Here is a 19,657-nt window from a genome sequence, read left to right on the forward strand (position 1 = left end):
TACCTAAATAAAAATAATATTTATATACGGAAAAAAATATATTATTTACGAAAAAATGGAATTTATGATTCAAATATTTTTTATTCAAAAATTATATACGGGAAAAAATCTATATTGATCTAAATATTTTTATATACGAAATTTACTATTGATCCAAATATTTTTGTAAATGATAACTATTCAAAAACGAAGTCTGTATACGGGAAAAGAAATCTATTATTGAACTAAATATTTTTATATACGAAAAATGTTATTTATTCAAAAATAGCATAGTCCAAAAAATCTATTATTGATCTAAATATTTTTATATACGAAAATTTAATACTGATCCAAATATTTTTTTAAATGATACCTAAACAAAAATAATATTTATACACGGAAAAAAATCTATTATATAAAAAAAATGGTATTTATGATCCAAATATTTTTATTTAAAAATGGTATACGGGAAAAAAAAATCTACTATTGATCTAAATATTTTTATATACGAGAAATGATATTTATGATCAAATATTTTTTATTCAAAAATGGTACAGAAATTTTTTTTTATTATTGATCTAAATATTTTTATATACGAAAAATTAATATTGATCCAAATGTTTTTGTAAATGATACCTAAACAAAAATAATATTTGTATATGGAAAAAAATCTAATATCTACAAAAAAATCGTATTTATGATCAAATATTTTTGATCCAAAAATGGTATACGGATAAAAATTTATTATTGATCTTACTATTTTCATATGCGTAATAATCAATTATTTATCTAAATATTATTTTTTCTTTTTTAACATATTATTTAAAATAAATGATATATCCAAATGCGCGTAACCAAAAAAAATCCATACGTATGCATGAGTTTGTTAGTAATTGCTTGGTAAAAATAATAGATGATTTCTTGCTGTCCTATTTGATCATAATGAAGTAGTCGATCCTCTTTTGATAATGAGATTCTTGTAGTAATTATTGTCAAAATGAGTTGGAATTGTTGTGTCACAAATTTCTTTTTAAAGTAATTTTTTTAATAAAAATTTATTTTAAAAGTATTGCTTGTAATTTTTGTTATATTCACGGAACTTGCTTTATTATATGGAATATAAATGGTCGTTAGTAGTTGTTGGTTTGCTATATTTTTTCAAACATGTTTATGCATCACTAAAGTTCCATATTTTATCATGGATCGGGCCCTAAAAAACTTTTAAAAAAACACAACCTTATCTTTTGGAGTCAGTCCACCAGGCCGGCCAAACGGACTTCGCTTTGCTCTATTAAAAATAAAATAATTTTAGTTAATTTTTGGAGAAAAAAGTTGAGCTAAGTTATAATTGCATAAGTGTATTTCAATTGAAAAAGAAAAGTTAAAGAGGATGAAAATATGTTTCAAGATGATATGGTTAAAGAAATAGTGGTTAGATAACGGATTTTTTTTATAAGTATTAGAAATAATATTCAGTTTCTTTCTATTTTTACATAGATATCTTTGTGGGATTCGTATATATGGATGTTGATTTGATGAATATTTTAAATATCACTTAAGTAAGTTTATCATTACTCGCTCATTATGTTAAGTAGCTTTTATTTATTACATCATTTTTATAAATTTAAAACTATAATATAAAAATAAGAGACTGACCGGTCCATTGAACTGGTCCACACGACCTATTAGTAACTGCGCCGGGCTCATTTTTGACAGCCCATAAAATAATCGGACCCACCCACTTCAAACCGAAGCTGGCTGAACCAGACCGACCTATTTGACAGCTCTATATAAACACACTTTCTCTATTTGTAATTAAATAAAATTTTATTTATTTTTGTTGACAATAACCCAATTGTCTTTTTCCTTCTTAACTGCATGACTTAAAGCTTTTTATAGAATGACCTAACTTTATTAAGCTTATAAGACCATTTACAATGGGGTGTTGAATAATTTTTTCAATAGTTGAATGTTTATAATGGTGTGTTGAATGACATGTTGAATATGATGTGGATTAATTGGTGTTGAATATATTCAACATGTTGAATGAGAAGGGAGTGAGGACCACATCATATACTTTGCAAAATTTTATTGTTTGTTTTTATTTTTTAGATTTTTATTTTATCATAATTATTTAGAAAAATATTTTATAATAAATTAAAATTTTTTTTCACCAAAATTCATAATTTTTTTTGTCTATAAATAGAGACTTGGTTCATTTGATTTGGACACAAAAAAAATTCTACCTTTTTCTCTCTAATTTTTTTATTTAGCCTCCAATAAATTATTGTTTGTAGTTCTAAACATCTTTTTAGTGAAATGATCCCAACAATAACCCTTATAACATTCAAAATTCTATTTTACTGTATTTTATTTTAAATTTTGTAACTTTATTTTTTTTTAATAATGATTATCCCTATGTCATTTTTATTACTTGCAAGAAAAAATTAATTCAAAATACACAATTAAAAAATAAAATTCAAATAAGTTATTAAAATAGAAAAAAAATTAATTAACTTTTAATTATTTTAATTTTATTTCAAATAAATATAGAATGGTGACCGGGAAAGGGAGAGGGCGGGGACGGGGGAGACCCCCGCGAATCTTGGGGCCTCCGACGCCGCCAACTCCACTGGAACAACCGCATATTGAACAAGAGAAACCACCGGAGACAACTGTCCCCTCGCCGGGACGCACAGAGGAACCTCGTAGCACTAATGGTATCGAGAAGACGATTGCTGCACAAAAATCGGTCACAAAGACAAACCCTAGTTCTGCTTCTGAAGAACCACACAAGCTTTGGGTGGATGTTATCAGTGTAACAACCCATATTTTCTAATTTTAATTTAATCGGAAATTAAATTATTATTTAGAATTATTTGGCATTTTGTTGAATTATTGGAGAATTATGGATTAAGGGCCATTGGGCTGGATGGTGAGATTAGTAGTATGGGGGTGCTAAGTGAGTAAGCCCATTACTAATTATTTTATGTTTTCATAAAATAAAGAAAATAAGGAAAAAGAGTCAGAACGTGAAAAATGAGAAGTGGAAGAGAAGAGCTGAGGAACGTAAAGAGGAACCAAAGAGGAAGAAGACCAATCAAGAATCTTTGGCTAAGGTAAGGGGGGACTCTTCCAATTACCATCTCTTATTGTAATTATGGATGATAGTGCATGTTTGGTTGTGTTGTTGAGTCAATTTGATCATATGTCAGAGTTAGGTTTTGGGATAATTTTAATAGAAGTTGAATAATTGATGAATATCTCTGTGAACTCTATATAGAATTGTATGTTAATTGATGTTTGTGTTGTGGGTATTGTATCAGTTGTTGTGTTGTTGTGTTCTTCCATGAATACTGAATCTGAGTTATGGGTTTCCAATAATTGTAAAGAAATTTAGGTTTTAATGTGTAAATCTGACATAGGATAATAGATTGATGAAATTGGATGAATACCATATGTTAATGTGTGAAAAGATGGTGTTTTAAACCTAAAATCGTAGCCTGTTATGAGTGAAAACGAGTGGAAAACAGACTGGTGCGAAATTGCATATTTTGGAGAAATACTGGTGTTTTGCGTATGGAATTCTGGCATACGCGTATGGGATGAGGCCATACGCGTATGGGTCTGTTGATACTCGTATGGGATTTTTCAGTGTAAATTTAGTTTTGCTGATTTGCGTATGGGATGACTGATACGCGTATGGGTTTGGGTGATACGCGTATGGGAGGTGCCATACGCGTATGGCTTCTGTGAGTAAAAATTCTGTTTTGTGATTTTCTTCGAAAGTTCAATTATGCGTAACTTTTGATCCGTAACTCCGTTTTTAGTGCCATTTCGAGTATGATGAACCTTATGAGATAACCTATGAGTTTAAATGATAAAATGAGGTGTAGCTTTCAATTAATTTTGAATTATGAATTTATTTCTTGATGAATGATGTATTGTACATATATATGATGAGATATGACAATACATGCTATGTTTTAAACATGATTCGTATGATGATCTTGTTTGATCGTGTAATGGAACTCATGAGATATGACATGTGATGATATGAGTATGATTTGAATACTTTGTTCGTTTGATGGATGATATATTGTTGACATATGTGATGAGATGTGACAATATAAGACGTGTTTGAAAATATGATTATGTGATAATTGTTGAGAATTGTAAAATGATGATTGAATTGTTTTGGAAGATGTGAATACATGTATATTCTTAATTTTGATGATGATGATTAGTGTAATACATGTATGTTCTGTAATGATGGTGCTGATGATTGATTTGTGATGAATGATGTTAATGTATATATGAACATGCTTAATAATAATGATGATGATGATGATGAAATGAGTATAGATGATGCTACTCATAGAATGGAGATGATGAAAGTATGTTATATATATATATATATATATATATATATATATATATATATATATATATATATATATATATATATATATATATATATATATGTTTGCATGCATTCATAAGCATTGATGAGGGCTGAATCCTAGATGATGAGAGGATTCACTGAATGGCAGAATTCCCATTGTGTGAAATTTGTGCTGGCAGGGCCGTATATGGATGATGATAGATCGGTCGGTGGATGATTTCCACTGGTGATGTTTGGTACCACATGCATAGAGTCAGTTGCATTCATATGCATGAATTTGATAACATGACTGAATGTATTTCATTGTTATGATTGGTATTGTGTGTTTTGTGTGATGATGGATTATCTGAATATAGATGGATTGGGTGAATAATATAACTATTGATGTACTGTTATTTATAATGCAATAATATTTTTTAATTGCGAATGAGACTCACCCTTACACTATATTTTTCAGATTGAGGATAGTGGCTCCGACTCGGTGAGGATTAGCTCATGAGTCGATATGTTGTTTAGCGTCGGGTCATGCTCTGATAGGTGTAACACTGGGGGAAACGTTGTTTTTGAGTTTATGATAATAACTCATTTTTGTTTAATTTATTTGAGGATTAATACATCGATGATGTGATGTAATTTGATGATGTTATTCCGCTGTGTCAACATGATATATTATGAATTATGAGTTATAATGAAATGTTCCTTAGTGAATGCATGACATTGACGAATAATGTTTATTTATTATGAATTGTGACGCCCTTGTGCATGTTACTATGATTTTAAATTGTTTAATTTCTGTGGGGTTTAGAAGGGTGTTACAATAGTGGTATTAGAGCAGGTCGGTCTGTCCGGCCAATTTTTGAGTCAGTTGAGTTGCGCGACAGTTGTATACTGTCGGTGTTTTATCCCTTGGTACGCGACATGTGAGTGAATCACTGTCGGTACTTGTTTGTTTTGTTTTAGGTGTTGGATTGAAACAAGTGGGGGAGAAACTTCACTTCTCGGTTATGTTTCAGTTGTAAGATGATTGGTGCTATAGGCTGTTGTTGGCAACAGTGAAAGCGTTGTTGGAGTTGTTGTTTCCCGAATCAAAGGTGACTTGGAATTAAGACTTGACTGGTAATTAAGTTGGAGCATCTTGAAGGAGGATGATTAGAGGTAATTGATGATTATTTGTGGGAGAGGGGAATTAGAAAGTTGCAAGGTATCAGCTCTGCTGGTGGACTGCGAAGTTGTCAGTTGAGTAGCCTTGTGTCTCGGAAGAGGTTCAATTGCAAGTTGCAAAAGGGATTGCAGTCGTGATGTTTCAGAAATCGAACTTCGGAGATGGGATGTGTTGCTCAAGTTATAAGAATGTTTGGAAGCGAAGAGATATGATAAGGGGTTGTTTGGAATGTGATTGATTTGAAGATGATGAGTTTTGGAGCGGAATCTCCGTAAGCAAAACGCAGGAAAGTTGTTGAATCGTTATGAAACTTCGGAAATTCATAAGTGGAGTTCTAGACATCCGGTTTGAGTTCCGTTTGAAGCGGGGGAAAGATAACGAGATGAACTTTGTTATAAAAATGGTTGCAGCAACTGTAACATATTTAGTTGAGTCAGTAGGATGTTGGAAAGAGGTGAAGTCGCGGTTACGCTTGCTCTTAGAACTAGACTTGTTTGTTGGTACTGCACGGGATATCAGTGTCAGAGTTGAGCGGATTGAAGGAATAATTAAAAGCTTGTTGAGGAGAAATTTTAAAAATTAAGTGTACCATTTGAGGGATTTTCGGATATACCGTATAGAGCATCGCTGCATGATGTCGATGTTGTATTTTCGGATAACGATTGGAAAATTCATACCTTGAGTTCTAAGTGTCGGATTAATGTGCCGTTTGAGCCTACGAAGAGCTGAAATTATGTTCTACCTTATGGGAGAGTTATAAATACAGTAGAGGTGATTCTATGAGGAGATATTCTGAATTCGGTTAAGGAAGCGTGAAGCTTGTTAAATAGGAATACCTACTACCGTGATTGTTTGAAACAAAATTGAATAGAACATGTTGTTGATGAATATGTTGATGAGATGTTCGATAATAAAGATGATTTGGGTGCCGATGGATTTTAGTGAAGATTGAATTAGTAGGAAAGGTGAATTAAACTTGGGAACAGTTGAAGTTGTAATTGTGATGCCAAAGTAACGACATGTATAAAAGAAGAATTGTAGAGAACTTCTGACACCTATTGATGTGAGGAAGACCTTGTTGATATTTCGAGTAGAATGATATTTGGACACGAAATATGTCATGGGATTTAGAGTAAAAACCACGGGTTTATGAATGTTGTCGCAGTCTTCTGCTAAGATGAGGATTTTGATTTGGAACGAGATGGATAGTAAGGTACGAGTATATTAGTGATTGTGAAGTTGAAAGTACTTAGAAAGCGTGTGACGCTAAGTGACTATGAAGTGGATTGTGTAAAATTTTTTGATGTTGGTGTCTCACCGACAAGATCCAATGAGAGGGAAGTGTGCGAGTTGTGAAGACTCAAAGTGAATTATTAGACTATGACGATGTTAATGAGTTTGAGTGCAAACTCGGAAGGGACACTATTATGTAGTAACGACGGTTTATGCTTAAATATGGTTGTCGACTATGTATTGACAAATTTAGGACTTGATCACCCTAAATCTCTTATTGGTAGTAGATGGAATCATATAAATGGGATGAACTTGTTTTGTTACCTTAATGGTATAAGTTGTGATGGATATTAAACCGTGAGAATAATCATTCACCATGCTATGTGGACTTATGAAGAAGTGAATAGGAAAGAGTTCAACATATTGGACGATGACTTAAAACGGGTAATCAGAGTCGCGCAACGAAAGTATGATATGGAGTAGTGTATTGAGTATTACTCGTGGGCAGTGAGGAATTAATATGTCGGAAGCCTACATAGAGAGTATGTATTGATCTATATGTTGGATTTATAATCTAGTGGATGTAAGGATGTCGTGCCGGAGGATTGGAACTCTTTTGAATAATTGCCAAGATGATGAGCATGTTATTGTGGCTGTACGTGGTTGACGAGTATGTATTCAGCGAAGTTAAGGCAACGAGTTGATGCTATATGATGCTATAATAATTTTGTTTCGTTGTTAAGGTGATATTGTGGATTCCAAATATAATGAGGAATTATACTCTATGAAGGACGAAGTTGATTTAATTCTTAAAGAAGAGTGTGATTCAGTTTGAGCTATTATGTAAGCAATGGTATATCGAGGCTGATGAGTGTGATTATAACTACTTGTGTGCACTCATTCCGATGGTTGGAATGTTTAATAGATGAAGTAAATCAGGAATTTGTTTTTGAGTACGAGTAAGTATTGATGAGTGGTGGATTAGTACCATGGGTGGTAAAGAATGATTATTGAACGAATGAGTAAAGAGGGCCAGAGTTGGGTATAACTCAGAAGTCTAATTGGTAATGATGATTGTAATGAGTAATCAAAATAGCGCAGCAAAAGTGGAATGTAACGTGTTGGATAATTGCTGGTATGACTTGAGAGGAGTCAGATAGTTGAAATTCAATGGTATAAGAATGTTAGTATCGAGTTTCTTGAAGGAAGCAGTTGGTGAAAAGTGTAAGTATTATTTCATCGCTCAGATGGAAGAGTGTGTCTAAGGTTGGTATGTTCGGTATATGAAATGCTTTACTGCAGTGTTGATCAGGTGTGGTCATACCATGGTTGTGTAATTAGATTACTCAGTTATTGGGCGTATTGTATGGGTTGTACCTCAATGTTCCATTGTTGTCAATCTTTTGGAGATATAACGAGTGGTACACCTTTGGATGGTCAAATGTGACGTAAGAGTTGAGACTTGAATGTATGAAACATGTTTTCTGTTGGTAACATCAGATGGATTTTGATGATCGACTGATTGGAATGTTACTTAGGAGCTAGAGAGTTAGACGAAGGACTCCTATCTAGAACTTTTCACTGGAAGTATGTTTTCGAGGACGAAAACTCTTTTAGTGGGGGAGAGTTGTAACACCCCATATTTTCTAATTTTAATTTAATCGGAAATTAAATTATTATTTAGAATTATTTGGTATTTTGTTGAATTATTGGAGAGTTATGGATTAAGGGACATTGGGCCGGATGGTGAGATTAGTAGTATGGGGGTGCTAAGTGAGTAAGCCCATTACTAATTATTTTATGTTTTCATAAAATAAAGAAAATAAGGAAAAAGAGTCAGAACGTGAAAAATGAGAAGTGGAAGAGAAGAGCTGAGGAACGTAAAGAGGAACCAAAGAGGAAGAAGACCAATCAAGAATCTTTGGCTAAGGTAAGGGGGGACTCTTCCAATTACAATATCTTATTGTAATTATGGATGATAGTGCATGTTTGGTTGTGTTGTTGGGTCAATTTGATCATATGTCAGAGTTAGGTTTTGGGATAATTTTAATAGAAGTTGAATAATTGATGAATACCTCTGTGAACTCTATATAGAATTGTATGTTAATTGATGTTTGTGTTGTGGGTATTGTATCAGTTGTTGTGTTGTTGTGTTCTTCCATGAATACTGAATCTGAGTTATAGGTTTCCAATAATTGTATAGAAAGTTAGGTTTTAATGTGTAAATCTGACATGGGATAGTAAATTGATGAAATTGGATGAATACCATATGTTAATGTGTGAAAAGATGGTGTTTTAAACCTAAAATCGTAGTCTGTTATGAGTGAAAACGAGTGGAAAACAGACTAGTGCGAAATTGCATATTTTTGGAGAAATACTGGTGTTTTGCGTATGGAATTCTGGCATACGCGTATGGGATGAGGCCATACGCGTATGGGTCTGTTGATACTCGTATGTGATTTTTCAGTGTAAATTTAGTTCTGCTGATTTGCGTATGGGATGACTGATACGCGTATGGGTTTGGGTGATACGCGTATGGGAGGTGCCATACGCGTATGGCTTCTGTGAGTAAAAATTCTGTTTTGTGATTTTCTTCGAAAGTTCAATTATGCGTAACTTTTGATCCGTAACTCCGTTTTTAGTGCCGTTTCGAGTATGATGAACCTTATGAGATAACCTATGAGTTTAAATGATAAAATGAGGTGTAGCTTTCAATTAATTTTGAATTATGAATTTATTGCTTGATGAATGATGTATTGTACATATATATGATGAGATATGACAATACATGCTATGTTTTAAACATGATTCGTATGATGATCTTGTTTGATCGTGTAATGGAACTCATGAGATATTTCATGTGATGATATGAGTATGATTTGAATACTTTGTTCGTTTGATGGATGATATATTGTTGACATATGTGATGAGATGTGACAATATAAGACGTGTTTGAAAATATGATTATGTGATGATTGTTGAGAATTGTACAATGATGATTGAATTGTTTTGGAAGATGTGAATACATGTATATTCTTAATTTTGATGATGATGATTAGTGTAATACATGTATGTTCTGTAATGATGGTGATGATGATTGATTTGTGATGAATGATGTTAATGTATATATGAACATGCTTAATAATAATGATGATGATGATGATGAAATGAGTATAGATGATGCTACTCATAGAATGGAGATGATGAAAGTATGTTATATATATATATATATATATATATATATATATATATATATATATATGTTTGCATGCATTCATAAGCATTGATGAGGGCTGAATCCTAGATGATGTGAGGATTCAGTGAATGGCAGAATTCCCATTGGGTGGAATTTGTGCTGGCAGGGCCGTATATGGATGATGATAGATCGGTCGGTGGATGATTTCCACTGGTGATGTTTGGTTCCATATGCATAGAGTCAGTTGCATTCATATGCATGAATTTGATAACATGACTGAATGTATTTCATTGTTATGATTGGTATTGTGTGTTTTGTGTGATGATGGATTATCTGAATATAGATGGATTGGGTGAATAATATAACTATTGATGTACTGTTATTTATAATGCAATAATATTTGTTAATTGCGAATGAGACTCACCCTTACACTATATTTTTCAGATTGAGGATAGCGGCTCCGACTCGGTGAGGATTAGATCATGAGTCGATATGTTGTTCAGCGTCGGGTCATGCTCTGATAGGTGTAACACTGGGGGAAACGTTGTTTTTGAGTTTATGATAATAACTCATTTTTGTTTAATTTATTTGAGGATTAATACATCGATGATGTGATGTAATTTGATGATGTTATTCCGCTGTGTCAACATGATATATTATGAATTATGAGTTATAATGAAATGTTCCTTAGTGAATGCATGACATTGACGAATAATGTTTATTTATTATGAATTGTGACGCCCTTGTGCATGTTACTCTGATTATAAATTGTTTAATTTCCGTGGGGTTTAGAAGGGTGTTACAATCAGCAACAACCGCAAGTCTGCAAACGGTATGAACCTTGAATTTGTAGCACCGTATGTGATTAATGGTGAAGTCATAGTTGGAATTGAACAAGCTGATATTAAATCAGAGATACTCTATTGGGATTCAACATTGATTATGTACGTGTTAGGTTGAGAACCTAGTATGAACATGGTGAAACATTTCATGGTTCAGAATTGGAATACGGTGCAACTCCCAGATCTGCTCTATCATGATGATGGATATTTCATCATGAGATTCAAGTCGATGAAGGAGAAGGAGGAGATTCTTATGAACGGGCCTTACACAATAAGGAACATGCCTATGCTCCTACGGGATTAGAAACCTGATTTCTGTATGAAGAATGACATGCTGTGCACAATCCCGATCTGGGTGAAGTTACCACAATTACCTCTGGAACTGTGGGGAGCTAGGAGCCTGAACAAGATTGGTAGTGCTATTGGTTCACCAGTTGTTACTGATGAATGTACTGTTCAAAATTGAGGGCATCATATGCTAGAATTCTTATTGAAATTGGTGCTACTCAAAAAATGCCTAAGGAGATTACCATACAAAATCATGAGGGAAAGAAGGTGAAACAGGCAATTGAATACGAATGGCTACCTAAATTTTGTGTTAGATGCCAAAAATTTAGACATAATTGTGCCACGACACGTACCATACCTCAATGGAAGCCAAAGTTGAAACAACCTACTGAGGAGCCTGCCAAAGAGAGTGGGAAGGAAGCAATTACTGAGGCTAGCACAGAGCAAGTGTTGGAAAGCAAGGAATATACTCCTAAGGGGGGTGGATAGCAAGATTACTAGGCAGGAACAATGGTCATCCCCTAAAGTAGGCAGGAAGGGACATGGAACTAGCAGAAATAAAGGTAAAGTTCCTATTCAAGTCTTGTGTAGTAATGGCTTCAATGCTTTAGGGGATTGGATTGACCCCATAGGGCATGAAGAACGTGAACCATGTTAGTTTCATGGAATCTGAGGGTGCTCAATAAGGTTGGCAAACTGAGAGAGATTAGCTCCCATCTCTTAGGGTTACAACAAGATATTTGCATTCTTTTGGAAACTAGGGTAAAAAAGGTTAAGGCTGAGTTGATTAGGAAGAAACTGAAAATACATGATGCTTATGCTGATAACTATAATAGTCATGTAAATGGTAGAATATGGATTAGCTGGAATCCCCTGAATACCAATATCAAAGTCTTGAACTGTACTGAGCAGATGATTCACTACAAGGTTATGGATCCTTCTAGTAAGCTTAAATTTCAACTGACTGCAGTCTATGCCTTGAATACTCTGGCTCAGAGAAGGAAACTCTGGAAGGATATTAGCATCCTGCCTAGAATTGATCATGAGCCATGGTACCTCATTGGAGACTACAACAACGTACTAAGAAGCAAAGATAAGATTGGTGGCAGCCTTGTTACTGAAAGAGAATTTTTGGACTTGCAAACTATGATGGACATGTGTAATCTGACTGAAATGGAGAACCAGGGTGACTACTATACTTGGCATAACAAGCATGATAGGGATCCTATCTTTTCCAGAATTGACAGGGTTTTGGGAAACACAGCTTGGTTCCAAAACATGGAAATGAATCTGAGGCACCACCCTCCTCACATCTCTGATCATTCTTTGCTTCAGGTTAGCATGAATGCCCTTCCCATTCACAAGAGAAGCCATTTCAAGTTTGTAAATTAGACCGTGGAGTTAGAGGGTTTCCAAGCAGTTGTGGCCAACAATTGGAATCTGCCTATACATGGGAGTCCTCCCTATGTGCTATGGGAAAAACTCAAAAGGCTGAAGCCCATTCTCAAGAAGCTTAGCAAGCCCTTGAATGACATTCAAAGAGCCATTTTGAAAGCTAGGGATGACCTACAGCACATGCAGCTAAAGCAGGCAAATGATCACATGAACACAGAGACTATAAGGAGCATTAAGAATGTCACTGAGGATATAGTCAGATGGCAAGAGATGGAAGAAAAAGTCCTACAACAAAAAGCTAAAATAGACTGGATCAAAATGGGAGATGGCAACAATCAATACTTCCATGCCTCTCTGAAAAGTAAAAATAAGGCTAAGAGGATTCTGCTCTGCAGGCAGGATGGTAATCCCATATCATCTACTAAGGAGATTGAAGAGGAAGTTCTCAGATACTATAGTGAGCTGATGGGAAAGGATGATAGAGATTTGCAGCAGATTGACATCAATGCTATGAGAAAAGGTAGGCAGCTAACTCTTGAGCAGAGACATGAAATGGTCCAGGAAATACAGGAGAAGGAAATCTATGTAGCTTTACAGGGCATGGGGGACTCAAAAGCTCCAGGCCTTGATGGATACAATGCCAAATTTTTCAAAAGCTGCTGGAGTATTGTCAAACAGGATGTGGTTAACACTATCACCTACTGGTTCAGGAATAGCACCATGTTTACAGGGTTTAATAGTACTCTTGTTACTCTCCTTCCCAAGACATCTGAGGAAAAAAATATGAAAGACTACAGGCCTATAGCTTGTTGCTCCACAGTCTACAAACTATACTCCAAAGTCTTGACAAACAGGCTAGCCAAAGTTATAGGATCCATAGTTGGGCTCAATCAAGCTGCATTCATCCTAGGCCAACAAATTCACAAACACATTCTCCCGGCTTATGAATTAATAATGGGCTATACTAGGAAATAGGGTCCACCCAGATGCATGATACAACTGGACTTGCAGAAAGCATATGACATGCTTAGTTGGAAGGCTTTAGACACTGTCCTCCATGAGGTAGGAATTCCTGACCAATTTGTGAGATAGATTATGAATGGGGTGACTACAGTGACTTATCGATACAATATCAATGGGGAGAATTCTCAAATGCTTAGAGCAGCCAGGGGTATAAGGCAGAGAGATCCTATCTCTCCCTACCTCTTTGTGATAGTTATGGAATACATGAGCAGACTTCTCCATCAAATGCAACTGGACCCTGATTTCCACCACCATTCTAGATGCAAAAAGTTGGGACTGACTCATCTCACTTTTGCAGATGATGTACTGCTCTTTGCTCGAGGAGATACTACCTCAGTCCAAAAAATGAAGCATACCCTGCATTGTTTCTCAGATTCTGCTGGACTGAGTGTCAACCCTATGAAATGCTATGTGTATATGGGAGCTATGGAGGAGGGAGCTAGGCAGCAAATCATGGAGATAATAGGGTTTAGAGAAGGCACTCTGCCTTTTAGATACCTTGGAGTTCCCTTAACTTGCAAAAGATTGTCTGCAGCTCACTATTTGCCTCTAATTGAGAAGATCCTCCAAAGATTACAACACTGGAGTACAAGATTCTTGAGTAAAGCTGGTAGAATCCAACTTGTACAGAGTGTCAGCTTTGCCATAGCCAACTATTGGCTTCAATGCCTGCCCTTGTCCAAGTGTGTGATTCAAAAGATTCAAACTGCCTACAGAATATTTGTATGGACTAGGGGCACTACTCCTAGTAGGAAAAGCCCAGTTGCATGGAAGAAAATCTGTAAACCTCGAGCTAAAAGAGGGTATAATGTGATTGATGTTGAGGGTTGGAACAAAATCACTATGATGAAACTTCTATGGGATCTGAAAATGAAATCTGATTGCCTCTGGGTCAGATGGATTCATTCCTATTTCATCAAAGGTCAGGATCTGTTACATGTGGAGATACCAACATCTGCATCCTGGGTATACAAAGGCGTACTCAATACTAGAGCACACATTGTTGTGATACAAGAGCAGTGGGATAGAAGTCTGCTGGCTAAGAAGTTTCACATGAGCAAGATGTGAAGGATGGAAAAACAATTAGAAAGGGGGGTTTGAATAAGTGTAGCTTTAAAAACTTGTAAGATAAAAACAATTTGCACAATGATTTTTATCCTGGTTCGTTGTTAACTAAACTACTCCAGTCCACCCCTTTGGAGTGATTTACCTCACCTGAGGATTTAATCCACTAATCACACTTGATTACAATGGTTTTCCACTTAGAGACTCTCTAAGTCTTCTAGAGTATCCTGATCACAACCTGATCACTCTAGGAACAATCTTCTTAGACAACTTCTAAGACTTGCTAGAGTATACTGATCAACAACCTGATCACTCTAGTCCTTTACAAATTAATGTAAACAATTTTTAAGAGTATTACAATGCTTCTGAAAAGCTATAATCACAACTGTGATATTTCTCTTAAAGTTTAAGCTTAATCTCACTAATATATTACAACAGCAATGTAGTGAGCTTGATGATGAAGTTTGAGAGCTTTTTGATTTGAACGGCGTATGTGCAAGTTGGTTCAGCGTTCGTAACATAGCTTCTCATCAGAACTTCATATTTATTGGCACTTGAGAAGATGACCGTTGGGAGCATTTAATGCTTTGCGTAATCCATACAGCATTGCATTTAATGTTTCACTCTTTTGTCAACTACCTTGAGCCTTGTTTCCGCTGTGTCTACTAACGTTGCCTTTAATAGCTTCTAACGTTCCTTTTGTCAGTCAGCGTAGCCTGCCATCTAGTACTTGCTTCTGATCTGATGTTTGTGTAAACAACTTTTGAATCTCATCAGAGTCAAACAGCTTGGCGCAGAGCATCTTCTTGTCTTCTAACCTTGAAGTGCTTCTGAGCGTGATACCATGAGAACTTCAGTGCTTCTGCTTCTGAACTCAAGTTCTTCTGATGTTTCCATAGACCCATGTTCTGATTCTGCTTGACCATCTTCTGATGTCTTGCCAGACCATGTTCTGATGTTGCATGTTGAACCTTCTGAGTCAGTGCTTCTTGCGCTGATTTTGTGCATACTCTTTGTATAATTCCTGAAACGGAATTTGCATAGTATTAGAGTACCACATTATCTCATACACAATTCATATCCTTGTTATCATCAAAACTAAGAATATTGATCAGAACAAATCTTGTTCTAACAATCTCCCCCTTTTTGATGATGACAAAAACATACATAAATGATATGAGTTTGCGATCAGAAAGGACAGACAACTAAAGACAATTACACAGCTATAGCATAAGCATATAGACAATGTGTGAATATGTCTCCCCCTGAGATTAACAATCTCCCCCTGAGATAAATAATCTCCCCCTGAAATTAATACTAGAAGAATTTTATAAATAAAAGACTTCCCTGAGTATTTCAGTAGAGACGTTTACATATGCTTAGATCTTCAGAACATTCACAGCTTCTGATTCTTGCTTCCATAGGACAGCTTCAGAACTTGAATTTCCTAGATCTTCAGAGTATTCACAGCTTCTGATTCTTGCTTCCATTGGACAGCTTCAGAACTTGAATTTCCTAGATCTTCAGAGTATTCACAGCTTCTGATTCTTGCTTTCATCGGACAGCTTCAGAGCTTGAATTTCTTCTTGAATCATTGCATGCTAGATTGTATTAGAACATTGTTGAATGTACCAGAACATCATCAGAGGATCTCTACATCCTGAAATGTTACAGAACAAACTAAACGACAGAAGTCAGCATGAATGAATCAGAACATAGAATATGTTTCAGAACATATAATATGTATCAGGGCAAACAAACATAATGTTTCAGAGCATATTTTATAACTAACAACATGCATCAGAACATATAAGGAATAGAAATGAAAGTATATTCTATCATCAGAATATCTGAACATTCTTCCTTCTTGCTTCTGATCTTGAAGCATTCTAGCACTCAGCTTGCTTCAATTTCCAGAAACTTGATTCCTTATAGAATTGCTTTTCCTCATCTCTTTGCTTCTCATGTTGAGCTTTAAAGAGGATCTTCAATTCCTGCAAGACAACACTAAAAAACATAGAACTTTGCAAGTTCTGTTAGAAATGTGGAGCCTTTCTCCCAGCAACTGATAAAATTAAATCAGATCATTTATCACATTTTCTCCCCCTTTTTGTCATAACATAAAAAACATAAAAGATTCAGATGAAAAACAAAACAAACATATGGAAGAAAACTTTTTCATTAGGCTCAAAGAGACAGAAGTAACTTTTTCATTAATTCAAAAAGATAAGCAGAAGTACAGAATGGAGATGCAGAGAAATCAGATGCAACAAAGAAAGAAACTACAAAGACTCAAAGACTAAGACCCTATCTTAGACATAATCTTTGACAGCATTTCATGAATCCCAACATTGCTTGCAGTTTGCGTTTCCATGAAGGAGCGAAACTCAGCATTGGTCTCTTCTTGCTTGTCCAGGCGAGAAGCCAACTTAGCTTGATTCTGCTGTAAAGCCTCCAGAGTCTTCACCAGAATGGAGGGTTCACTAGAAGAAGAAGCTTCAAGACTTCTGCCTATAGGATGATCTTCTGCAGCACCTTCTTCCATAGAAGCATCAACTTCATATTCAGGATCAGGAAGGTCTTCAGCTTCTGCAACATCCATCTCCACATCTGAGTCGGACTCAGAAGCATCCTCAGCATATTCTGGTTCAGGGAGCTCAGAATCTCCATCTTCCAAGGCCTGAAGAATAGCTGCTAGGTTTGTTGGAGGAGTTGGACCTACAACTTCTGCAGGATAAACCACTTCTCGAAAGACCATATGAGGAGCGTTTTCAGAAGGGTTCATTCTGAACCAATTGAACAGCCACTAAAAATCTCCAGTCAGCACTGGATTCCTTGGTCTCCAAACCACAATCTCTCTGCATGGATTTTCTTCATCCAGCTCATCTGCAGGTATCCTTTCTTCAAGATATCTTCTGTTCCTGATGAGATGATGATATCTGCCATCATCAAATTCCAAGAGAATACCACGAGCACCAGGTGCTTCTGTCATGAATCTTCTCTGGACATCCATAGCCCTAACCAGAAACTCCTGGCGAAACGCTCTCCAGAGATTGCGAGTAGAAGGCTCATCCAGATTGTTGAGGTGTGCAGCACCCAGAATCTCCAACCAGCTATTTACCTCAGAGTGTAAAAGCTCAAGATAGGTATGAGAGGCAGGTGATGGAGGGTTAAAGGTGAATCTGGAATCAGGATAAAGACAGCAGTACGGATTGGATGTTCTGGTGGGTATGGGATGTGAAGGAGATGAGGAGATATCTGTGGGATGGTTAGATGAGGATGGGATATCAGAGAGTGTGGGAATGATGGTAGTTATGGGGGTAGGGTTAAGAATCTGTGGTGATGGTGGTGGTTGCAGATTGATTTGTGGAGAGGGAGGTGATAGAGGGGTATCTTCCAGAGGTTCGAACAGTTGCCTGAAGTAATTTCCAGACATCATGGCTTCAAAAGGATTCACCTTGAGAGGATCATAGGTGACCTTTGTTTTCTTAGCTTCCTTTGCAGCTTCTTTTGCTGCCTTTCTCTTCAACTTGTTGTCTGATGCTTCGTTTGACGAACTAGATGAGGAATTCATGACGAAATGCAGGTTTGAAAATGAGAAGCTAGGGTTTATGAAAAGAGAGAGAGAGCAAAGAAATGAAACTGAATGTAAAGAGATAGAAATAAAAGATGAAATGAAGATGAAGCGGGTTATTTAAACGATTTGAAAAAGAAATTAAGAATAAAGAAAAAAGAAAACTGTTTTAAATGAAATGATTACAAGAAAAAAGACATTAATGCGCATTTAATGAGAAATGACATTAGGAGAGATAATGTGACAAAGTGAAATGATTTGCACAGTTACCTAGGGCGGCGTCTCCTCAACTGCACGCATGCTTGTCCAAAAATAGAGAACACGTGTTCATTTTCTGGAAAGACTGGTGACAACTGTTTTGCTTTAAAAGAACTTCTAAATCAACTTAGATAATGAAACGTTAGTAATACCAGAATCAGAATTTCTAATTGATTAGTATCAGAACTTCTTATGACTGCCTAGTCCTAACACATTTTAGAAGATATTCATACAGAGATCTTCTCATCTTCTCATTCTGGGCACAAATCCATACTGATATTTTTCGGAATGAATTTAAACCTATCTTCAGCAAGGGGTTTTGTAAAGATATCAGCCAATTGATGGTCCGTATCCACAAAGTTCAAAGATATAACACCCTTCTGAACATAGTCCCTTATGAAATGATGTTTAATCTCAATATGTTTAGCTTTGGAATGTAAGATAGGATTCTTAGATAAACATATAGCAGAAGTATTATCACAGAAAATAGGAATGTTACTCTCATATATCTGATAATCTTCTAGCTGACTCTTCATCCAGAGCATTTGTGTGCTACAACCAGCACCAGCAACATATTCTGCTTTTGTTGTTGAAAGAGCTATAATAGGTTGCTTCTTGCTGTACCAGGAGATCAGATGACTTCCAAGGAATTGACAACTTCCAGAAGTGCTCTTCCTTTCAATTCTGTCTCCAGCATAGTCAGCATCACAGAATCCTACTAAGTTGTATTCTTTAGATTTTCTGTAGACTAAGCCAACGTTAGTAGTACCTTTCAGATACCTCAGAATTCTCTTAACAACAGTTAAGTGAGATTCTCTAGGATCTGATTGGAATCTAGCACACAAACAAACACTGAATAGAATGTCAGGTCTAGAAGCAGTTAAGTATAGAAGAGATCCAATCATACCTCTGTACATCTTCTGATCTACCTTCTTACTTACCTCATCCTTACCTAGGAAGCATGTTGGATGCATAGGAGTTTTGACTTCTTTGCTTTCAGAAAGATTAAACTTCTTCAGAAGTTCTTTCACATACTTCGTTTGATGAACATAAGTTCCATCAGAAGTTTGGTTGATTTGAATCCCAAGGAAATACTTGAGTTCTCCCATCATACTCATTTCAAATTCAGCCTGCATAGACTTAGCAAACTCCTTTCCAAGTGAGGCATTAGATGTTACAAAAATAATATCATCAACATAAATTTGACAAATTAAAATATCCTTCTTAGATGTTTTAC

At 35.6% G+C, this 19,657-nt stretch overlaps 2 protein-coding genes across 2 annotated transcripts; both read left to right on the forward strand.

The window, feature by feature from the left end:
- The first annotated feature begins 11,264 nt into the window (after positions 1-11,264).
- Positions 11,265-11,594, forward strand: LOC131658596 (uncharacterized). Its single transcript, XM_058927873.1, has one exon. It carries the CDS (start codon positions 11,265-11,267, stop codon positions 11,592-11,594), a length of 330 nt encoding a protein of 109 aa, XP_058783856.1.
- A 2,001-nt stretch (positions 11,595-13,595) lies between these two features.
- Positions 13,596-14,591, forward strand: LOC131658597 (uncharacterized). Its single transcript, XM_058927874.1, has one exon. It carries the CDS (start codon positions 13,596-13,598, stop codon positions 14,589-14,591), a length of 996 nt encoding a protein of 331 aa, XP_058783857.1.
- Positions 14,592-19,657: the final 5,066 nt, after the last annotated feature.

This window comes from Vicia villosa, linkage group LG3, assembly GCF_029867415.1.
Source record: "Vicia villosa cultivar HV-30 ecotype Madison, WI linkage group LG3, Vvil1.0, whole genome shotgun sequence".
Taxonomy (NCBI): Eukaryota; Viridiplantae; Streptophyta; class Magnoliopsida; order Fabales; family Fabaceae; genus Vicia; species Vicia villosa.